The 24,974-nt window shown below is 43.7% G+C and overlaps 1 protein-coding gene across 13 annotated transcripts in view; it reads right to left on the minus strand.

The window, feature by feature from the left end:
• The window catches only part of PITPNM2 (phosphatidylinositol transfer protein membrane associated 2), a 128,687-nt gene that overhangs the window by 36,220 nt on the left and 67,493 nt on the right, over positions 1-24,974 (minus strand). For all 13 annotated transcript variants that reach the window (XM_064675125.1, XM_064675128.1, XM_064675127.1 and 10 more), the window contains 5 exons: positions 13,782-13,996; positions 12,447-12,568; positions 10,623-10,856; positions 4,058-4,381; positions 1,119-1,214 (listed from right to left, as the gene is read on the minus strand). In XM_064675125.1, coding sequence (XP_064531195.1) covers positions 1,119-1,214; positions 4,058-4,381; positions 10,623-10,856; positions 12,447-12,568; positions 13,782-13,996 — 991 coding nt within the window. The remainder of the gene's footprint in view (positions 1-1,118; positions 1,215-4,057; positions 4,382-10,622; positions 10,857-12,446; positions 12,569-13,781; positions 13,997-24,974) is intronic.

A 24,974-nucleotide genomic window follows, 5' to 3' on the forward strand; every position in this document is an offset into this window, starting at 1 on the left:
AGCAAGGATGCCGTTTCCATGGCTCACTCCTCTTCTCTTGCACTTATATTGCCACAATAAATCCCTTGCATACTTTGTGTAAATGCTACATAAGTTAATAAATAGAGACACTTAAACTAAGTTGGCCCTTCTTCCAGGCAAGAGACACATGTTCATCCCCTGACTTACACGTGTCCCAACCATTTCAGCTGCTACTGTACAAGTCACTACACCAACATGCCATTTCCCACCGCAGAATTTGAGATCCGTGCCTAAATACTGATGGGAGAGCTCTTCTGGAACACAATACTACCAATTTTTGGAGACTGAACTTTAGCTGAACATCAGTGAAATCGAGCTTCACAAAACTGGGGTGTCATTCTTCTAACAACTGCATTTCACAGAAAGGTCACCAACTTCATCAGCACATATTGCACATCTCACTTCCATCAGACAAGCTGGGAGAAGAGTCCATCTGTTGTCAGTAGAGATGGAGCCCTTCACGCTTAAATTTGCATTAACTACCACATACAAAAAGAGTGCAGTGGAACAAAGCTTCTCCACACACACATGCACAGAGTAAAAAAAAATAACAGCTTTCTCTTAATACAGGTAATCAAAATTACTTTGAGGATTCTGGAATCAACACTGATTAATTCTGGCACCTGAAGTACCTCGCTGCATTCACTATTGTATTTCTTGGAACATGAGAATAAGGAGTTAATAAAGGCAAATTTGGGTTTCTTCAGGTCCAGACAGGATAATTAATCATACCTCTTACTGATTAAAAAACAAATTAGAAAAATAATCAGTCACAGTGAATCATTAGGACACACCCACAGCGCAGTTACCATTGTGGATTTTACCCACACTCATTTGCACAACATAAAATACAGCTCCAAGGGCTAAGACTGTTCAAGATCCCTTCAAACAGATCAGAATCTGAAATGTTGCTGTGTTAAGTGTAAGAGTCTGCTGGGTGATGCTGGAAGAAGCTGCACCGTGTCATGGTGAGAAAGGAAAAGACTTCAAAGCAGAAAGTCTCGCTTCCTTCCCTGCTCACCCCCCACCCTCATGCCTTCCACTCCCTTACCCCACCATTTCAGGGGAGAAATGATGGTGATTGAGGCTCCACGTACCATGTGCATCAAAGAATTCATCATCTGAGCTGTCATCTGAATCCCTGGCAATGCTCTGCATCCTCCACTCGGAGATACTATGGCGCGAGGGACTTGCTGGAAAAAACAGAGAAGCCTGATGCGATACGCTACAGCGGCAACACGGAGAGTTCCCAACATGATCTTTGCTGGAGGGAGAATCATGTGTTCTCTATGAAAATTCCCTGCTGCAATATTAAAAACCCTAAACCCCGATGATGCTGGTGTGATGTCAGTGTACCGCTTTACAGATCCTGTCTGTTTACTGTTGTTGGAACCTGCCAGCAAGATGCTACATTAAAGCAAGCTGCTGCTTGGATCACTCTTCTGCTATTTTGAATGGCAGCTATTTATAATTGTTAGTAGGACGTGTAAAATCAGCTGGGTTTTAAAGTTTGCAATTAGGAAGGAAGCAGGATGATTGGAGGCTTTCTCTGTGCCTCTCATCAGCACACAGACCGTGCCTCTGCTTCGCTAACTTTCGGGTGGGTAGCTAAGCAGAGCAGCCTGGAGAGAAATAATCTGTTTTCTGGAAGGAAATTGCTTCCACACAAATTGGATTAGAGATCTATTTAAACTTTAAACTTGAATGATTTAAACAACATGCCATGCAACTACTTCATCGGGAGCTGTCAGAGCACGGTCCTGACAGAGTGAAGAGAAACCCAACAGTCCTTTGGGTGCTGTTTGCCCTCCTGTTCTCACACCTACCTGCTCCCTTTCACTTTACCCTCCAGAGTTCCCTGTGCCAAATATGATCATATTATGGCTTTTTTCTTGTATTTTTTTCAGATATAATTTAGCAACAATCCAGCCTGAGCTCTTCTGGGCTGAACTTGTCACAGATCAGCCGCCTGCTGAAGGGAGCACTGTCCAGAGAACGATGAGAGAGAGGGTTTCTCCCCTCGTGCCTGTCACACAGAGCACACAAAGCACTTGCAGCAGCCACCTAACCCAGCAAAAACCTGAGGAGACTGACAAATTCTCATTTAGCATATGCAAGACACTGAAATACTCTGGTGACTGTGACAGCTGCACGAGCACTTTCACGCTATTGTTCCAACAGCGTTAAATATACAAGTAAAATTCTTCTAATTTTTTATCTGGTTGTCAGATGGAAAGAGGAGGGAGACCCTGTGCAGAGTCATCTAATTGCAGCTCAGCAGCCCCCAGCACCCACCGCCCACCTCTCGGGGAGCAGCAAGGAGGAGGCTGGCAGAGCAGAGCTAATTCACGCCGGAGTGACGTCAAGGCACTCGCATAATAGTGGCTAAAAATAGAGCATATAATAACATATGGAATGGTGACAAGGGTCCTGCTATCAGAAGTCTCACTCGGGTGGTAGGGAAAGGACTGAGATCTTTGGGAGAAAAGGCATTTTTTTCAGCTGGAGGTGGCGGCACATCGCGACAGCCCTCCTTGCTTCCATATGGTAATATACTGCCAGCATGGAGGAGGATTAAAATATCTGCATGACGTACTTCCCAGCACATCACCATTAATTTCTTTCATTACTTTTTCTTGTAAAAGCTGAGACATTCTGCAGTTGAAAAGAAATTCATGCTTTGCTCCCAGTGAAAACCTTCTAGTGAAATCCTGAGAGGTCTGAAAACTCCAGCTCCCAGTGAACATGGCAGCAGTGGAAGAGGGGGTTTGTACAAAGAGCATAATGGGAGATGGGTGCATCAATATAAAATCCTGGTGCAGGCAAAGTAGCCAGCATTTTTATCTTTATGCAGTGATTTATGAAGCATCTGGTAGGTTCTTCCCTGGGGCTCACTCGAGTGAGTCATCGCAAGGTAAAACTACTGCTCCTCTCTCATTCACCCCGTGATGAAATCAGTGATGGAGTGGGAAATAAAAATGGAGAATCAACTCACAATATTTAGTGCATATGAGAGACAGAGAAGCTTCACTCACCCAAATGTTCCCTTCCACCGTCACTGAAGAAATTCTGCCCCTTGGGGTTTTCAGAAAAATCAAGACTTCTGTTTTTCCCTCTTGCAGTGAGAGCTGCTATAACCCTGTTAACCAGCTGTGCTTGACTAAAAGGAGAGGGAATTGCTGAGGGTTCAAACCTTCTGGCTGTAACTCACTGGGGATTCACCCCTTTGTACAGAACGGTCTGAGGAAGGGAAAAGTTCAATACAGCAAAACAAGGTGACTGCCAAGGGAGAGGGGAGGGACAAAATCCAAGGCTCAAAGCTGAGTCTTTACAGGGCATCCACAAGGGAGCTTTAACATCAAAATCCTGAAATCTTCCTGAATGGTGTTTCAAAGGGAATATAACTGTACTCCATGGTCCCACCTAATCCCAGGGTGAGGTGTCATCTCCAAACAGCTACTGCATGTCATCACCAGAGGAAAGCAGCAGCTGCCTTTTGGGGTTCCTGTCTCAATCTCCACGGTAGCTGAAGAGGTGCTTTGCTGTGTGAGCTACACTGCAGCACCCATGGAGCCAAACACCCTTCTGAAATGAATAAATAACCCCGGCCAAGGAGCACTGTGACACAATGTACCTGCTGTGATACAGCAGACAAGCAGATATATCCAGGGAGCATCACTGAAGGGCTCATGGGTAGCAAGAACTCTCTCTCTGCGCTACTGGCTGTCTTCTGACACTCCACACTGCCAGCAGGCTCCTGCCTGCTCCTCTGTGGTGTTTTCATAGTTTCTCTGCTTTTGACATTGGCAAGAACTCTGCCACGTGACACTGAGTCACAGTTATGGGATGACATTCTCAAACCCAAAACAAGCCACCTGAGAAGACTGAGCCTGTGACACCAGCAGAAAAAGCCTCTGAGTTAACAGCACCCACAGGAGAAAAACACGTTGTCCCAAAGGTACCCGACACAAGGAGATACGGTCTGACCTCCCCAAAGCCCAACCTCCACACAGTTCAGAAGAGCAAGTCATCTTACCTCCTCTCTTTGAAGACCGTGAGGACTTGGAAGAGGTTGACCATTGCTTGGTGAGCGACCTCCCAGAGGCTGGTTCACTGTTGGCAGCAGAATCCTCAGTGTCAGCAGGTGAAACTGTGTTGGCTTCCACTTCCTTCTCCCCAGGAGTGTCTTTGACACCGTGCTGCTCGGGGTCACTTTCCCCGCAGAACTGGGCCATTTTCTGAGCCAGCATCAGCTGGGCCTCCTTCTCCAGCCGCCGGATGTCCTCGATGGTGAGCCCGTACCACTCGTCCTGCCAGCACCACGCCTGGCGGTGGGCTCGCACCATGACCTTCCGCAGGCCTGCAAAGGCAAACACCCCCGTCACCAGGGCTACAAACAGCAGGATTCAACATTTTCCCTTCCCAGAACCTCAGGACACTGTGGCCAGGATATTACAGCGACATCAAACCCGCAACGCTGCAGTGAAGGACCTTCACACAGGCAGGGTGGCAACTCGGTCACTTTGTGTGCTTTATCTCCTAAATTCTTGCTAACCAACCATGCACTGTGAAATTAGACAAATCTACTGTGACTGTTTTTAACTAGGGAAGGGATTTCCTAATTCTGGATTAAGGACTTTGTCCCCCTGTGAGTGCCTGCTCTACTGAGGAGGAGCCACATACAGACTGTAATTGCAACCCCCTTGAATTTCTGGCAAGTTGTAACATTTAGATCCAACCTTTAAAGGCAAGTATGTTCACAGACAAAAAAAAAAAAAAAAAGCCAGCATCAACAACAAAAACCCACTGATTTTTTTTTTTTAATCCAGAAGAGTTTCAAGTCATTCCTTGATGAACACTACACAGCCCACCCCAATTGTTACATGACAGAAGCACATCCCACACCAGCAGTGCTAAGCCTAAAACCTTTCCTTTCCTTGGAAACCTGGTTTTGCACCTTATTTCTATATATCAGTGAAACAGCATTATAAATATGAGCTTCTGAGATAATGGGATAGAAAGCAAAGTAAGGGAGAGAATAAAGATGCTTTATTTTGCAGATACCATCTGCCTTCTGCTGTAGGAGAGAAACAGAGTGAGCAAAGCCAATTTAAAATATTTCAATGTATCACATATCTGAAAGGAAGAAATGCCTCAGTATCAACACACAATGCACCTAACCAGGCAACAGATACTTTCCTCAAGAGTTAGACTCACTGGTCAACATCACAATACCACTGAGACTTTTAAAACATTATAGTCACTTAGGTTTTTCACTGATACTATTCCTTAAAAGCACATCAGGTCACAACAGGTCAAAGCTCCAAACTGTTATTTATTGTAGCACACAGCAGTAATGGTGCTTTAAAAGCTTCTGTAAATACTGACCAACTGATTTTCAGGAGCCCTTTGAAAATAAATACTTAGTCAATATTGTCCCCCCTTTAATTACTGGGAAACTGAGGCAGAGATGGGCTGAAGGACATGCCAAAAGCAGCAGTGGGATTTGTTGTCAGTGGGATTATAGTATTACAAGATAGAGAGCAATCAACGAGCTACCCTGAAACCATTCAGGTTTTGGGAGCTGCAGATCAAGCTCCCTAAACACCACCATGAGGAAACACATCCCTCATAAGCCACCCTCCACCTCCAGGAGCACAGCCAAAGTGGGATGGTGCCACTGTGTGCAGGGTTTCTGAGGTGTTTCCAGCAACATCTGCTTCACTGTTGTACAAAAAATTTTAGATCTCATTACTGTCACAGTTTCTATGATGTTCAGCCTAAATATCCCTTTTGTTTTCAGCAATCACTTCTTTTGGTTTGGGTTTTTTTGTGTTTGTTTGTTTGATGGATTTTTTTAAACAAACAAAGAGCGTATTTTTATGTTTATCTCCTTCCAGGTCTGAGTACTTTATTGTCTGCTCTGCTCTTTGGTCAGTTCTTAATGCCCTCCCAAGCCAAGCTATCAAGAGGAAATGGCTTCTGAGATCAGCACTAATGTCGTGGACCAGCGAAACCTGAACTTCATTTGCACAGTAAGATTAAATTTATCAATATTTGATGCATTTCTCTGCCTGACTTTCAGAAGGGAGCTCCCTGTGGGAGAGGGAAGTATGAGCCAGCAGACTGCAACCTTCTGGGGGCAGAACAAGCAACTTAATTGTGTTCAGACTATGTCGAGATTCAGAGTTATTTCCCATATCAGATTACTTTTTGCAGAACTACAGGAGGATGTTTTAGCCTCTTCACCTCCTGTTATGATTGACAACCAGCAGAGCTTAACTACGAAGATTAAACTCCCATCACACCCACACTGAAAGCCAAGGGAACATTTCTCTCCCTCTAATTCCCTAACACCACAACCATCCTTTGGACTTCCACATCCAAGATGTCCACTTCTGCCTTGCTTGGAACACCTTGAAAACAGACTGTGATCAGACACAGAAGTGAATGTCCCCCTTGCTCTCATCCCAAGGCTTCCTCCGCTCCAGGACTCAGCAGGCTCCACTCATGCTCCCGGATTCAGCCTTGATCTATCAGTGCACCAACTCCTCAGAAATTCTCTGTGTAGAGGCATGGATGCCACCAACCACATACTTGTGTTTTATTGGACTAACATCACAGGGAACATGAAAACCACTTGGGGGTAAAGAAAAAGTCTCTTGAAGTTCCTCTCTGCCTCCTCAGATCTCAAAAAAAATCGCCTGTGCTGCTTCCTGCCAACCCACAGACCTCCCCGTGTGCCCTGCTCACACTGCTTTGATTAGACATCCCAAATCATCCTTCCTTAAAACCTTGTTCCTTTGAAAATAGGATGGCACTACAGGGCTTCACAGCTGTTATGCCTCTACCCTTCCAGGTTAGTCATGAAGTCAAAAAGACAGATTACTTTCCCAGCCTCTGGCCTTCACTGGGATGTGCCATTTCTCTTCCTTAAACACAGGGAGAAAACCTGGAGGAGAATGAGGCTGTGCAGGTACAAAAGAAATGGAAAAATAAAAGTCATGGCTTGGAGAGAAAGTCTTCAGTGTTAGGGAAGAGAACTTAGCAGCTCCTCCGTGCACAGCAGTGAGAATATCACTGATTTCCTGTTCAGCCTCAGCTGCAGCCTTCCAGCAGGCAGGAGGGACACAGGGGACACACTGAGGGCCCCACACAGCTACAGGAGTTCAGGAACCAGCTACTAATGACTGACCTCACTTGTCCAGACACTGCTTCCCTCCCTGTGCAATGGAAAAAATCAAGTCTTAAAGCATTTTTGTAGCTTTAAAGAAAAAAAGAAGCAAACAAACAAGAAAACCACACATGCACAAACATTCACGTGCAGATTGATTTCAGAGTACCGGTCACTGTACATTGATTTAATTATAACATTTCCCACTGCTCTGTGGAGAGAGATCATCTGTGAAGAGTTGAGCAGGGTGCAAACATGTAAATCACTTGGCTTTCAGCTCACCACCTCAGAAGCTGGTTGCAAACATGAGGTGTTGACTCTTGTAAATGATTTGTGGTGTTGAACTTCATCATATAAAAGGAAGTGCAAATGACCATGAGACAAGCCAGGACAGAGAGGAGTCTTCATCTGAATTTAAAAAGCTTTGGTCTGTAGTTCTGAGTTTGCTTTTCAACGTGAAGTAAAAATAGTAAATGTAACAAAAACTCAATGCAAAAAAAAACCCTCAAATAAATCAGAAAACTCACCAACAAATCCTGCTCCAAACCACCTCAATATCCATATAAAACAACTGTTCAGATATCCATTGATTCTGTACCCAGTGGCAACATCCCAAAGCATTTTATAACACACTTTCACAGTTTCCTGGCAGCAAGTAAAGGATGCCTGATTTTCCCTGTGCAACACCATTTCCCTGACAGTCACAACAGATCCCATAACCTTGTCAGTAGGTTCTGGTTGTCTGAAAGTACCCCATCAAAGGCCACCTGCAGTTACCTCCTTGCTTCCCTGCATCACAAAGAAAAGCCTGTGGTCACATCCACATTATCCCAACTGCAACCTGCCTCCCCTTGGAAAGATAAAACTCTGCCTTTGGGCTCCAACAAGCAGCGGATGACCTTAGTCATTCGAGTGCTTTAGTGAAGCAAAAGTTCTGCAAAAGTAGTTTCTAAAACCACTTCATCACTGTGCAGCAATTTGGGCATATTTAGCCTAAGACAGTGGCTTAGACAAAGCTCCGGTTACTGGGATGGAACACCCTTTGCCACAGTATATAATTAATAACCCATACACAGTCAACACACTTGTTTAACAACAAAAGACTCAGAGCCCACGTGCACCATTAGGAAGCAAGTGGGAGCAGAACATTATGCAGTGCCAGTCCAATTAAACTTAAAATCTATGGGAAAGGAGTAAAAAAGCATACAAATATTACAGCCAAGTAGACTAATAGCCCACAATCACAATTTTTGTCTGTGTCTTAGGCTGTCAAAGCACTGAGTAACTGTCCAATTAGTCATAGGAAAGAATGGCTGTTGCACTCAGTGCGACTGAGAACGTTTCAACACCACCCCCCAGAGTTACTCCCTCTGTGCTCAGCAGCCTTTCCACATTGTACAATCCATCCATCACTTACCTCAGACCTGTTCTTTTTTCAACCCATTCTCTAATTTTAGTTTGCACCACTAAGTTCTGTTCCCCTCCTCGGGCAGAGTTTGGATCCTGCTGTTTGCTTCTGCCTCTGTTCTCTTGCCGACTTGGTGACCCCACACAGAGCTGGCTGGTTCTCCAAGAAATAAATCTGCAGGGCTTAGGAACAGAGGAGCCAGGAGGAAAATGCCAAGGAAGGAGGGGCTGAGCCACCAGAACATATCTGCCTCCTGGGAGCTTGGTCCACCATCAGCTGTACAATGCACAAAGGTCTCCATCTGCTTTTGGTCACCAGCTGAAAGCCCCAAACTGGGATCAGCATCTAAGCCTGGTCAGTCCTGTTGTAGCCACATCCTTCCAACTTCAACACCCTCATACCTTGCTGGCTGTGGTACAAATGCTGTGGCACTTTGCCCACTCACTGGGCAAATGGCTTCCCCACGGCTCTCCCAGGGCAGGGGGAGGCCACGCAGCTCCTGTAGATACCCAAAGCTTTTGCTTTCACTTTTCACTCACTCTACTTTGTCTTGCCTTAAAGGCTTTTCTGATTTTATGCATCTTAACCACTCTGAAAAACAGTATTTGCCATCATTATAACAGAGTGGAAAAGCTTTTGAAAGGCAGACAATGAGCTGGCTCTGCTCTCTGCGAAACCTCAATCAAGAGGGAAATGGCAGGCAATCTTTCACAGAATACAAAAGAAATGTTTCTAAGGGACCACAGTTTAATCTATGCCAAACACCTCTGAACAACTGGAAGAGTCACGTGCTGCTTTTCCATTTAACAGATACAATGGAGTTGTTATTCTGCCCTCGTGTTTTCCAGCATACACTAAATTAACCCATGTCACCGAAACGTCGAGGGAGCTCATTGCAGAGAGGCACTTGTAATACAGCCTACACCAGGTAAAACTTCCATCTGTGGGTAAAGGAAAAGCAAAAGAGCTTTAGGAAAACAACCTGTGAGCATTCAGAGAGAGGTGAACACCATTCTCCACTGCTCTATCAGTGTTTTCCACATTAACTCTCAGGAGCATGATATGACTGTAAAGAGCTATAAAATTACTTATGCTACACTCAGGTACTTCATGGAAGATTTGCTTATCAAAAGGAGAGTTGTAGAGGTCACGTAGGAGGATTTACTGTATACAGAAAGCAGGTATCATCCTCTACACAGCCCTTCTTTGGGCTTCTCTTTGCCAGCGCACAGCCATAGCTCTGCCTTTTTTTTGAGATGGAAATGCTTCTTTAACACACTCTTTAGGTTTTTCACCTGGCCATAGATCCAGTTGTTTGTGGTACTGCTCACAAACTGTATCAGCTGTGCTACAGATTTTCTGCAAAGAACAAATTACTGCCAGCATTGCCACCATTCAGTTACTGCTCAACCAATTCCTCCCTAAAAGCCCTGACCTAAGAATGATGGATCCTTTAGAGCAGCACATTTAGTCACAACTCATAGCTGTCAGTGACCCACCACAGGTAACAGCACAGTGATGTGCAGGGCTCTGAACGTCCCAGAGATGTATGGCCACACAGAGACCCACAGGCCCTGTCACAAGGCAGGTAGAAACTAGAGATGCTCCAGGAGTGGTTGTCTGGAACCACTCAGGTCTCAGGAGTGAAGCTCATTTCTTTAGGCAGTCCTTCAGGATGGATTTTGGTCACAATAAGGAAAACTGGCAGATTTTGAAAATGATCTGGCAAGTTTAACAGACAAATCCTTATCTAATAAAAAAAAAAGAGAATGCAAGTTCTTGCCTACACAAGACTTGAAGCTCTTTCAGTGGGTACACGTGCTTTGGATTTGTACATACCACAATTATAAATGATAGAATAACAGGGTTTTGTCTGAGCTGACACAGAGTCATCAGATCTGAGACTCTCACAGACATGTCTCGGGATATGATGCATTGCACACACCTCACCTTTGTGTTCTGATTCAGAAACAACATCAAGGAGCTGACAGTGAACTTTGCAGGGCTACAAATGCTCACCAACATCGTGGATAAACCGCTCAATCTTCGACTGCATCCCCCAGTATCTGAACTCCACTTTACACAGTTTGTATGCACACATGATGGGGTATTTCCCAGGGTTGTTCTTGTACTCTTGAATCCAATCTTCTGAGAGGGGCCCTCTTTTAGTCTTTACTGATTTATACAGCTTTGGATCCTCCTCAGCTTTGTATTCATGTGGAGGGATAGGATCCTTAACAATATCAATAGGATCTACAGAAAGAGAATGAAAACAGTAAGACCTTTTCTATTGCTGCACAAAAGAAGAAAACATCATTTTTCATGAGTTATCTCTGTTTTACTAGGTACCAGAAACACTAGAGCAATTTAGTTTCTTTTTACTTACACTTAAACAACTGATATTTTAATTGTTTATACACTGCTGCCGGGCAGAGATCAGCTCTGCCAGAGGAACGAGCACACACAGTTCCTGCAAACAGAGGCTTTGCTCCAAATAGATGTTTCTGCCCACAGTGGCTGCAGATCCACTCTGGCAGCTCTGCACACTCCGTCTTTCCAGCTCCATAAAGATCTGTTGCACATTCCATCTTTCAGCTTTTCTAGTATCACTCACAGTGCTCCAGTTGTCTCATCCAAGACAGTTAAATACACCTGCCCTGCTATGGAATAGGCACTACCCATGGAATATCCATCAAATGAGGGTACTGGGAACTCCTCACCTGCTATTGTTAGACCAGATGTACTGAGGAAGGCAGAAAACTTAAGTCCTAATTATCAATCCAACAGTGGAAAAGTGGAAACTGGGAGTGCAGTGAATGAACATATTTTAACGATCTGCAACCCCCACCCCAGAGCTCAGCAGAAGCATCTGAAGTTTGGATTGAAGGGCGGGATCACACTTCCCAAGGAATGACAGCTCTGCTGACACCTCCCAGGGAGGCAGCATGGCTTGAGCCTGTTTGTTCAGCACTGCAAGCCTGATTAGACAGGCTCAGGAATGAGGCCCGTCTACAAAACAAAGGAGTCGAAATCATGTAACTCTCCAATGAAACTGCTCAGGGTTATGGCCCTGTCCCACAAGGCTCCAGGAGCCACACAGCCTCAGGATGTCCTTTCCCTGGGCTGCCAGGACTCAGCTCCAGCTTAACACTTCTCCAGCCTCAGCAGTTCCAGAGCAAGGGATGTTTCCATCCCAGGGACGCTTCAGTCCTGCATGGCTGTCATTGCCAGCACTCTCTGTCACACAGCCATGGAAAACACCATGGGCATGGACCAGGATGGAATGGCAGGACAGAGGAACTGCTACAACATAGTGTTGTCATTCTCTGCCTTTTTATGATGTTGCCTTTTGCCTTTAGAAGTTAATTTTCTAAGGCCAGCTGAGAAGCTGAGTATTAACCTGCACAAGGACAAGACTAAAAGAGAGGGAGCAAAACCAAAATGCACCTTCCTGCTTCAAAAGTGCACATCCACAAGGGAGCCTCACAAGTATACAGCAATACTTTTACAATTACACAGCAATATTTTCCTCTTCTCTGGTTATTTCTACTTATTACCCTCAAATTTATTAGATGTCTTACTCCTCTCTGGAGCTGCATAAATAAGATGGAAAAGCAGCAGCTCCAATTTACAGATGGGGGATTCAAATTATTTCCATGTGATTTACATCAAGCCTGGAAGAGAACCCAGGTGTCCTCACTTTACTTGATGTAACCCTACCCACAGTGACACCACGGGGGTGCAGGTTTGTGTTTAGCAGGGATGGAAAGGCAGATAGGACACACTAAGCCAAAGAAAAAAAAGCCAGAATGAAAGAAAAAGTAAAAGAAAAAGGCTATTTACCTAAAATAGTTTGCCTTTTTTCTGCAGCAGAAAGGTTGAACACGTTGCTATGGTCTCCTGGATCAGTTTTGTAGTACGTCTCAATATCAATAGAGAACTTCTCCACAAAAGGACACGTGTACCTGAAAGGCAGAACAACAGCTTAGAGTAAATCAGCCTCAAATCCCAGCCAGCCTTCACTCATGTTTTACCTCAGATATGCTTAAAATACCGACTGGACAGATTAAAGAGATTGTTCTTTAATAACTCCTTAAGACTAGAGCTCACTGGTTTTCAGCAAGGAGATAAATTTTGGGCCCACTATACTAAAAAGTGATGTTATGAAACACATACAAGGACACCCTGGAAATGCTCCTGTGCAAGGAGAAAAGCAGAGAAAAGCAAAGAAAAGCAGAGCTCTTGTCTGAAATCTATGCCAGAATAAAATATGGACTGGTTCTGTGCAGCACAGGTTTCCTGGTCAACTGATTGACTCATGGGCATTTCAAGGGAAGAGATAAAACCTGAGTGGAAGTGGACTTTAATCACTTGAAAGTCAGGCAGCTCCACTATATTCAGTCATTGGCAATGGCCCAATGGCAAACACTGACTCCTCACCTTTCCCAGGACCGATGGCACTCGGACAGACCAGCTAAAACAGAACTAGGAAACTTTTCCAGGTTTTTTGATAAAAATATGCATTAAAGCCCTTTTATTATGAAAGATGACAGCAATACCAGACTTATAAATCTGGCAAAGTGCAAATGCTCTAAACTAGAGCAACTAGCATAAAGGCTGTTTATTCCAGGGTATCTGAAGTCCTCCCAGACAAAATCAGCTGAAACAAGGAGGTCCCAGAGGGCTCCACAGAGCCTCTGGCTCTCTTCCCTCCTCAGGGTGAAAACCATAGGATGTAGGTTTGTTAGATTCTAGCTAAATGACAGAAAGACAGTTCCCAGAAAAGAAGTACCAAATTTATTTATATATTTATTAATATTTTTTCTTCCCCTGTAGAACAAACGAATCCTGTCTTCCCTGACAGTATTCAGCGTGACATCTGTCCCAGCACTGGGTACATTTATAACTTCCCTGAGCTAGCAGATATCTGCAATGTTAAGCAGAACATGCAGTGCAGGATACAAGACTAAAATAAAAACCATTCAAGATTTCCCACGCTTTGATGGACAAAACAGCTCAACATTTTAGAGCAACGAGCCACAAATTCTCCAGCAATGTTTGCAGTCAGCCCAGGCAACGCTCGCGCTCCGGAGATTAAACACTGCCGAAGAATTTTAGGACTTGACCCTGGTTTTTCTAAAGGATATTCCTGGGGAGGGAGGAGTGGCTCATTTTTACCTTGTCCTTGTGTAAGGATAAGCATTCCATGATTCCTCTTCGACTCGCAGAGCTGCCTTGGGCAGTATTGAGCGGAACCAGCTGGGGATGTGCATCCCAATGTGATACACCTTGTGAGTGTATTGCCCGTTGCCTCCTGGCCCATCCACGTAGGGCCTGTTCTCCAGGATCTCCACCCCACTGCCTTCCCCACATGTCTCCTCTCTGCTCTTTTTCTGAAAGGGAAAAGTCTTACATAGTTAATTTTTCCAGGTTATTGTACGTACCAGGTTCTCAAAGCACATGGACCCTGGGGATGGTTTCTAGGACTCCTTTGAAACAAAGAATTGTAGCAGCACCCTGGCACTAAGGTTACCAAACCTAGAGATTATAAAGGAAAAATTTAGAGACTCATCTGGCCAACACAGAGAACTGATCTATTAGAAATCTTGTGAAAATTTTGATTTGGATACTAAGTTTGAATGGAGATCTACTGACACCTCAGTTCCTGCTCCTGTAACAGGTTTACATATCACACCCCAAAACTTGGCTCCAGCTGTGAATCACCCAACAGCACAAAAATCTTTTACATCAGCAGATGGCACAGCAAAAAGAGAGCTTGTTCAGCCTGGCACGCTGCTGGTGGTGTATCAGCATGAAGAACTGTACACAAACTTGACACAGCATCATCTCAGGCTGGACATGAGGAGGAACTTCTTTACTGAAAGGGTGGTCAGACATTGGGAGGGGCTGCCCAGGGAGGTGGTGGAATCCCCATCCCTGGAGGTGTTCAAGAAAGGGCTGGATGGGGCACTCAGTGCTCTGGGTCTGGCTGACAAGGGGGTGATTGGTCACAGGTTGAACTCGATGATCTTGGAGGTCTTTTCCAACCTAAACGACTGTATGATCACAGTGCTAAAGACTATTCTATGACCTAATCCCACAGGATTTGGGGGCTTGTTGCACGTGATCTGGCCTGGCAGCAGCTCTCCCAGAAGAGATTATGCTCTGCTAATTAAGATATTTAGAAGAAACAACCCAAGTTTGCCAGAATGCACATTGCACCCCTTGGCAACCTCCGAATTTGGGCTTATTTGTTGGATTGTCCTTCACTGAGAAACCTGGCAAAAATTCCTTCAATTAAAAATTTCAGTGCTTCTAAGAAGAGCTAGAGGCAAACCAAATATTTATTAATTTCTAACACACTTCAGCAGATTGGATGATGTATAACCTTCATCATTTCCAAACAACAGATTCATACTGTTATCATTTTGAGTTCATTGTTTGTATCTGAGAGCATAGTACTTTGAAAATTAAGGGGGGAAAAAAGGAATTTTATACCAAGAATCAACCGTGAAATGTAACACAATAACAACTTCTCATTTCTGGCATACAAACAATTCAAAGGATAACACAGTTTAACAGAAAATTATTAATAAGATGCAAGAGATAAGCTTCTCATCTTTTGAAAACAATATGATAAGCCAACAGAGCTATTTAGAAGTAAATAGCTCTGTTTTTAAAGAGCTTTCAAGTGATTTAAAATTTAAACAGCCATAACCAACAAACCTAAACAACTGACAATCTAAACAGTAAGTTTTTTCTCACTCTATAAACTGCAATAGAAAAAAATAGAAAAGTACTTTTTTTACAGTTTGTTTCTACCACTCAGCTGGCAGTTCATTAAAGCACACATCCTCTTCAAACAAATTACTGACTTTCAGTTCTTATATAAGCACTGACCAAGTCCTGTACAAATATTTATGACAATAACATTAAATAATCTTGATGACCCCAAAATCTGGTTAATTCAAAGGTCTTGGAAAAGGCAGTAGCTCAACCAGCACAGTGAATGTGTCAGACAGAATAGCAGTACAGCATCTACTCTGAACAGTTTATACAAATTATGGAGATCTAGAGTTTTATTACATGGCAGAGGCACATGGAAATCATAAGCAAAGGGAAGATGGGTTCTCTTCATGCCAAGTTATCACAGTAGAATTGGACATCAGATGGATTTAAAACTCCATTCTAGAGCCCAATCTATTCTGCAAGTCCTCATTTGGGACCAAAACATCCTGAGCAGTATTACATCCACACACAGAGCCAGCACTGACATTCTCCACTTGGCTCTTCCCTATTCAGCCAGTTTTTAACAAAAATCTCTCTGCATGAAGATGAGCTGCCTGGTTCTCATCCTACAGCTGGAACCCTGGTGACCTGCCATACCAGCCAATTTTTTTTTTTGCATGAATACTTCCATAAGGAGCTTTTCCCACATGCCCTGGTAACACTGAGGTTCTCAGCCAGAGCTGTCTGGTGATGGGAGATGTGAGGGTGGCACCGTGTTCTGGCCCCAACACTTTGTGAGGAGACAAAGAAGGGAAAAACGCAAGTCCTCTGAAACTCTTTGTGAAAGTCAGTTCACATCCCACTTCTGATTCCTGATTTTATTTACTTCTGCACCTGCAGCAGACTGCAAGCCCTATTCTGAGAGCAGAGCGTGCTTCCTCCTTCAGCCTTTCCAGGTGACCAACTCCAACCCACAGCCTCTGTCATCCAGTTTCAAACCTTAAGCAAATTTTGGCCCTACACATTCCTCCTACTTGTCACTTTATCCACATAAGATGTGACAAGGGCAGCAAGAGCATTTTCTTAGATGAATGTGAAATAAGAGCTGCAGCTCTGCTGACAAAAAAAAATAATCAAAGATTATATCCCAAACTATCTTTAGAGCCAGGACTTTTGAGTCAGGCCAAATTTATACTCAAAACACAACACATTGCTGGGAAGGATAGTATGATCACAGAGAAACTCCACATGATAAACCCACACAAAGCTGCTTCCCAGCCCTTCACACCCTCATACTTACCAGTTGGTTTGTTGAGAAGGCAACAAGTGAGGTAAGGAAGAGCCAAAAGAGGTTAGATGATGAACAGTACAATTACTGACCAGTCACAAAGACAAAAAGATTTCTTTCTCATATAATAGAAATAAAGACATCAGCCACATTCACTTGAGAGACCAGGATGATACTCTGGGTGTAAGTGGTGCTGCAAAAGTGAAGCACTTCTGGGAGTGAAGAGCAATTTGCTCTTCAGCCATAGAGCCTTTTCATGCCTATTGTGACTGAGCCACAGCCTGGAGGGGGCTTGTTACAAGAAGTGGTCTGTAAACAACAATTAAAAAATAACCATTGATTAGGAAAGCATTTGGTGTGAGAAGTGTCTGGGAAGGCCTCTCCAAAGAATATCTGCGGGGGGGGGCAGATGTGCAAGCATTTTAGGATCAGTCTCTCAGGTTTCAGCCTCATAGACACATGTCCCTGTGAGAAGTAGAGACTTTATTTAGCAGATTTCCTGTGTCATTACTACTCACTACTAACTGACACAGCATCTTCCCTCTATAAATATCTGAGGAATGGTCCCCAACGAAATCAAAGAGTAGCTGACAGCCTTTATATGCAGGTTATCTAAGCCATAATCACAGTAAACCATCTTATATTGTATTACAACAGGAAATCCAGTCATCCCTTTAGAAGTCCCTCTCTTGTGCTGATGACACTCCATGTTCTGCACGGCCCCATCAATAGCTTTTCAGGACAGATGGTGACACAGATCCCTTCTAGCTAAAGTAATAGCATTAAATTACTCATAACAGGGAACCCAGAGAAGCAGATGCACCATGATTAGCAAGAATGCCAGTTACTTAAAGGCTTCTATTAAAATAAATCTCTTGGCACAGCAGCATAGCATGGGACACAGCACATGACCTCAGCACAGCAATCATAGATGAATAATTCCCATGAATGTCATTTAACCACTGGGCAAGCCTAACCCCATTTATCATCTGCCCTTCACAACAGGAGAAAAGCAGCATGGATGTTGTTCTAGGGGGACACAGCTCCCTAAAGGAATGATGATGGATGGCAACAGAAACCCACACGACCTGAGGAGTCTCACCACAGCTGGAGGAATGGCACTCACACCAGAATGCACAATGCTGGGTGAAACAGTCAGGATGTGGCTTACTGGATCAGCTGGAGAAATACAGAAGTTAGCCTGTGTAAACTAAGCTTGGCTTGTAGTGTTTTGCTTTTGGTGAATTAGAAGAAAAAGCAGCCCCATAAATCAACTCAGAAGAACACCAAGAATATTATCCTAAACCAGAATCCTTCTCCTTGTGTTCCAGCCCAGGCTGCACATGGGCTCAGGTGCATAAGCAGGGAATCTCTGCAAAGCCAACAGCAGCACTGCAAACAGCTCAGGGGTTTAGTTTCTCCTGAAGTTGTCTTCTTTTTATTGTAACTTACTCCTTTGAGCACTGCAATGATACTGCAGAGAACAGTAAAGGTTGCCCGGTGAAAATGGGTGATCCAGGCGTTGTTCTAGCTTTCAAAAATAGATTATAGCTATAATCTTACCTTGTTTACCACTGATTATTGTTTACAGTACAACCTCTCAATCTAAATAAGTGAGATAGTGGTTACAAAAGGCTGAGATGCTTTAGCTTCCCACTGAAGTTCTCACATCCCCACTGCAATGCAGTTACACGGCGGCCGACTCTGAGGGCCCACGAGAGTTTTGGTTTGAGATTACTCCAATTATGGAGACTGACAGCACTTGACAGACCTATCATCCACAGATAATGAAGACACAAATCATTGTCTGGAAACAATAACCAAAAGATTTTTTTTCTGGTGTTTTATCCTCCAGCTCTCAGTTGGAAACAGGGTATTTTGACAGTCCAGACAAATTCTTCTGGGAGAATGCATTAAAATAACACTGAACTCTTGGGATTTTTTTAGCCCACTTAGACACAGATATGCACACAAGAAGTTTCCAGCCAGCTGATGGTTTCACTTAACAATGACAGCAATGACAGCAAAGGCATCTATGTAACCACGGAACAAGAACATGACAGCAAATATCCCCAGAGGATCCCTAACATACTTGCTCATATTGTGGCAAGGGAGGTTGAGAAAACATTCCTTACAACCAATTACTATTTTTTTTATTGTTTTGGATGCTAAGGCTACCACAAATGCCAATTAAGTGTCCAGAAACAGATCTGTCCTCTGGGAACCAGAGAAAGCCTGAAGTGCCTCACGCAATGCACCAGACCACAGAAATGTCTGAAGCTGCTTAGGAAGGAGGACTCCTGCCATCACTGGACAGCTTGGAATATCTGGTTTCACTAATCACACCTATTCTGTTCAGTTCTAGAAAGGAAGTACAAAGTCATAGCCAAAGTATAAAGGGTTGAATAACAAAATTTGGGCTGGGAGAGGGACAAACTCCTTGTTTTCAATCGCTTCCATACGCCAAGGGAAAAATACTTCCAGCTGTCTCCAGCTGGACATTATTTAGGTTGAGGGATATTTCATTCTTATAACTGATTTTCCAAAGTGCTGCCTTCTTCCCATCACCCACAGCCTTCCTCGATGTGCACCTAAAACCAAAAAGCCAACGACGGAGACACTGGGAAATACCAAAAGGTCCTGGAATTAATACCTGATGTATTCTTACCACATTTTCCCAGCACAGCATTTCTGCACACGGATAACGACCAGTGAGGATGTTCATACTCATGGGTGTATCTGCCCTGCCCTCAGGTGCCTCTTGCTGTGTATGACTCAGCTCTGGGTTCTGTTAACCACTCCTTTCTGAGCATTTGAGCTGACATCTAATTCATTACGAGCAATCTGCTTTCACTACCACCAACCTTCTGCCTGCTGATGCAGATATCTGATAGACCAGGCCCCATCCACAGGCAGGATTTACTGCAGGTAATCAAAACCCAGATCTTTGACTACAAAAACAAAGATGTTGGTTTACCCTGAAAGTACAGTAGGGTCATAATTCCCAAGTTGTTTTTTGTTGCTTTTTTCTTTTCTTTTCAAAACTTGTGCCAAAGACCTGAAACACTCAATAAAAATCAGATCACCAAAACCAGGGTGATACCAAAGCAAAAAGCTCTGTTCAGAGTGAACAAAGGGAACAAGAAGATGGTACTGGTCCACTCTTATGGAAGCCAAGATGCAGAACTTCCCATCACATCAAAACCAACATAATTTTATCAGTGCACAACATGTTCTAAGAGCAAACAGGAAGCTACACAAATTAAATTAAAAATAAAAATCACCTTTACTGTTATTACTGCAGGAGAGTGCTGAAGTGGAACAGCACACACAGCTTCTTGCTGTCAAAGGTTTTTGTGCCCCAGTCAGAAGAGCTGAGTCCTCTCACATTAAAGTTGATGGAATCAACGTGAGAGCACCATTTTGAAGAAGGAGAAAATAACCTTAAGACACAGAGCTGCTGGCAGGGCTACAATCTAATACCCAGATCTTTCAATCCCCATTTCAGCATCCTAACCATGATGCAAGTCTTCTTTATTGGGCTTGAGTAGGGACCTTTACCAAAATCCAGAACAGTCCTCAGACAGGGAAGCTTCTCTACTCCTGTTTTGCAGTAGTCAAGCACAGCCTTAATGGTTACATTGGAAAGACAATTTTAAGGGTAGGCAGGAGCTTACCTTTAATAATGGGAACACTGCTGCCCCAGGAATGGGTTTAATTAGTACTTTTGAGCCTGCACTTTGTAGGTACAATCAGAAACAATCCACACCAAGTCAGACTGACAGTCCTTCAACAACAAAACTGCTGGAGAACAGCAAGGGATTTGAGTTTTGCTTTTGTTACTCAAAGCAAGGCTTGCTCTACCTCATTGTGCACAGTTAAGTTAATGGGAAACCAACTCCAAGCCCTCCCACCAGTAAGGCTATTCCTGCCCTTTCAGAAGTTGTGGCCACCACAGGGCCACGTGTTCACACCACGTGCACCACGTTATGCATGCAGGCAACTTTAGACTGCAACATCTGTTTCCATGGCAATGGGGCTGCATCAGCAATCCCTGGGTTTAGTTCAGGCCATCCTCACCCAGGCTCCAGCTCTGCACACCAGCAGCACACCAGTGATGTCACCAGTATCCATGGTGCCCACAGCTGAGCTGTCCCTGTGCCCTTTGTGCTCTCACATCCTTCATGGGTGACAAGTACTTTAATCCAATTACTGTTGTTAAAAAAAAATAAAATACATGAAGGGCCAGTGTCAATACTTATTTAGGGAAGGAAGGTTAGTTTGAGTCAACAAGATAATCATCAGAACACGGGGCTTTACAATAGCACTTTGACTCTGAGGCTCGTTGCATCGAACACATAGGAATGACCTGACACTCTGGGGAAAGAGGAAAAAAATCCGTTCCTCATCAATGGCTTCATTAATAAAGTGAAAATAGCAGCTGTTTTAAACATCTCCTTTCTAGGTTTGATCAATGGCTGGGCAATGTGCAGTGCTTCATTCCATGCAGGTACCCTCCTGTCCCCAAAACACTGATGCTTCACCAGCTGAACACCCTTCTGATAGTAACCATAATGGAATTATCATCTATCTTCACAATATGGCACTGAGCAGCTGCAATTTCCAGGAAATTTCCCCTTTGGGTCCTTCCAAGCTCTGTAGGGAGCTGCCATCTGATCGCTCCAGTCTGCAGCAGGGATATTATGGAGGGGGAATCTTCCCTCAAGTTTACCAAGCAAGAATTGGGATATCACCCAGGAATTGCCAGCCTGTTGTCCCGTGCTTCAATAACTGCATAACACTGCCTCCAAGGAGAAATTAGGCACACAAGGAGAAGAGAATGTCAGCAGGAGGCTCTTCTTGCCAGAGAGAGGCACATGTAGAGCTGCAGAAGCAAAGCTGGATGTGCAGAAGGCCCTGGAGAAGGAACCACTCTCACCCCAGCTGCATCTGCAGCTCCATCACCCTTGGCTGCTTTTCTTGCAATGTAAAACATTTTTTTTTTTAAAAAAGCCCTAAAAGTTAAAGGCAGGACAGACTGTCAGCAGCAGAGTCGCACGAGATGGAGCAGAAACACGCACAGCATCAATTTGTACCAGTGTTGTAGGAACTGCATTATTTAGAGTCAGGGCCAGATATTAATGAAGCTGCTCGTACAAAAACAGGATATTTTGGGGACAATCAATTGTGCAGGATCATAAATAATTTACAGCATTAAGAGAACAGTTCTCATCGCCACTCATTAATCACTTCACCTTACAAAGATGCCCAGTCATACTCCTTTAGAGTCAGGGCTGGATGTGCCAGAGGCACATGAATTAGGAATCACTTGATTATGGAGATACCTCAAACTTGTTTATGCCACATGCTCAATCTTTCAAAATGTCTTCTACACTTCCAGCTCAGTATTTCATCTACTTTAAGTATTTCCTTCTGTGTCTTTAAACTGATTTTTCACTGTATTAACTATTCCACAGACATTGTGAATTACTGTCCCTGCTTTAGAGGGAGGCAAAGCGAGTTGCCCATTAGTATATTGTGAGTCAGAGACAGAATTTCAACTCGGGGTGTTTTGGATCAATTCTAATCCTCTGACTACATCCCTTAGATTTTAGGAACACAGTGCAATTGTTCATTAACAATAGGCTGTATCCTAAAGTGCCAGAGGACTGGCTTAAAGAAATCCCCATAGTTTTCTTAACACTTAATTCATTACTTGCCTTTGGGTATCTGAAAAAGTGAGAACCTAATCTCAGTCAACAGTCAGGATTTTGTCCACACATCAGAAGCCTTCTTTCATAAAAATAAAAAAAAATAAAGAAGGAAAAAGGATTTTTGACAGCCAACAAGCTCAGTAGGATTAGCAGTGCTGCATCCTGTATTAAAACCAGAGCAAATCTGAAGTTTAAAATAACGTTTGTGTTATAAACCTTATCTCAGCTTCATTCAATTTTGTTAAGAGAAAGAGAACACATGGGAACTGTCAAGGCAACAGAAAGTTCACTGCCCTAACATCTATCTTTTTTGGAATACTGTATGGAATCACAGACAGTGTAAAAACTGTTCCAGGATAACCAAAGCTACAAAAAGGCTTCAAAACCAGAAAAAAGGAAATGTAGAAAAGGTGTTCTCTATTTTCTGTGTGGTTTCCCCAAATGAAACTTGTAGGGGTGTAACTGCCACCTGTGCAAATGAGACCCCGCATCTGGTAGCACTGAATGTGCCTGTACTTACCACCTCTGTTCTCAAAGCTAAACATCTGCAAGGGTCTTATTCTCCTCTTCCACAAGGATGCAAGTCGCATGATCACAAAGAAAAGCTTATGAAAACCAGAAGAAGAAAAAAAATATAGAAGCCACAAGTTTTTTAATGCTGCTGGGGGGAAAAGCTTCGAACCAGGCTTTGCTTTTAGACTTGCAAGTCTTCCAGAGTTCTCTGGAGCTGTCAGCAGTGTCACCTGCTTTAAAATTAAAGCATATACGTGTCTGTCCAGATGGCCAAGGCATCTGCATATGAAAGAAAAATAATCAGCCACCCGCTTCTTCAGTGTCCAGAGATGAAGGGTTAGTTTGCTTTCCCCCACTCAATCAATCCTTCACCATCTGCTGAGCCTGCCCGTGGCTGCCAAGTGGAGCTGAGGGTTTAAGGGACACGACTTCTGTACTGGGTATCAGGACAGGGCCTCTGGAATTACCACCCCAAGCAGGTTTTTAAGTCTGTTCTCAGAGGTTCTTCCAGAGAGCTACACAGAAATGAAGGAGAAAACAGGACGGTGCAGGGGTGTGGAGAGTGAAATGATGGACAAACCTTTGCAAAGGAGGAAAGCGATGGAAATCAGGATTCTCCATCAGCAGTCAGGACAGGTGAGTACAGCACACTGCAGATGCTTGGAATGCACTCTGATTTTTCAGGGAAGGCAATAAATGCAAAGCCCTGGAGGACTGTAGAAGAAAGGTCACGTTAACAGATGAGAGAAGCCCTAAATTCCCAGGAACAGATGGGTTATCTTTCATGGATTGCCTCAAACAGGGGCCAGAGGCCTTCCCCCGTCACAGACCCTCAAACTGATGAACAACAAAGCATTAACTTTATTAACTGGGAAGGGTGACACCACATCTTAAAATAAGTGTCATCCTCAAAAGGTAATCACTGCATCCAGAAGAATATTTTTAAGGCACGCTTTGGAGGAAGGTCACAGATACTCAGAGAAATCAGTATGGACAAAATGAGGACCAGAGTTATTTAGAGCAGACAAGTAAGCTATGCACAGTGATATAAAAATAAGTTTTAATAACAAGAGGAATTCTCTTGTCTTATGAAAGGGTCAGAAGGGCAATGGTCTCTCGGAATCTCATGGCATATGGAACCACAGTAACGAACGTTATTAAGATGATAAATGGCCTGACCTTTGGCTAATAAGATCTTGATCTTTCTGACAAATGCATTCAGATCTCGTATTCCAGGCTTTTATGAAACAGGGACTTAACGTGTGCATTGTTTCTGGAGTGAGGGGGAGGTGCACAGAAAGGAAGGTTCCCTGAACACACAAGAAAAGGATGCCAGTGTTCCAGGAAAGGATACCTGCTGAGACAAAAACATGCAGGCCTCTTAGGAGAGGAAGAATGAAGAGACCCTTTAACAAGAACTCCCTGGTGTGTAACACAGATGATCCTGCCCCTTTGTGTCCAACAGGCTTCACCTCACAGAGACTGAAACAGCCCACATGCCTTTGGTGTGATGTGTCTGAGAAATCCCTGGCTCAAAACTTCTGCAGGAAAAAAGAAATCCCTAGAGATGGTTACAGTTGTCCCCTCCATAAATGGTTTGTGCTTCATGAAACTCATTCCAGTGCTCAACTCCAGTTCCCCTCTGCTTAGGACAGGAGGCTGCAGCTTCACCACACCAGACCACAGCTCTCCCAGTCCCAAGGACAACTCTCCAGGCCGAGTTTATCAAGAAATCTCTCACCCTTGGAAGCAGGACAGGCTTTTAAATGTGTATATAGATTTTAGGAAAAAGTTACATCAAAAGAGGTACAAAGAGTAATTTCACTGTTTTGAAAAATATACCTGTTTTTTGCACAAGAATAAAACCAGGTCACAGTAGGAAGGAAGATCACTGGTTTTGAGCTCAGATATAAAAATAAGTATGTTTTAATTTGGACATCAAAAGAGACAAAAATGCAGCAATGATGCAAGAAGGCCCTTGTGCCTATGGAAAAGCTAAAACCCAACTGCTCTGCAGCCAACACAGCAAGGGCTCCCAACCTGGAGATGCTGACAATGCTGTGTGAGAGGTTTCCCATGAAAATATGGATATTGAGAGTCTAAAATTTAATAGAGAAAAACAATTCA

The sequence above is a fragment of the Pseudopipra pipra genome, chromosome 18 (genome assembly GCF_036250125.1).
Source record: "Pseudopipra pipra isolate bDixPip1 chromosome 18, bDixPip1.hap1, whole genome shotgun sequence".
Taxonomy (NCBI): domain Eukaryota; kingdom Metazoa; phylum Chordata; class Aves; order Passeriformes; family Pipridae; genus Pseudopipra; species Pseudopipra pipra.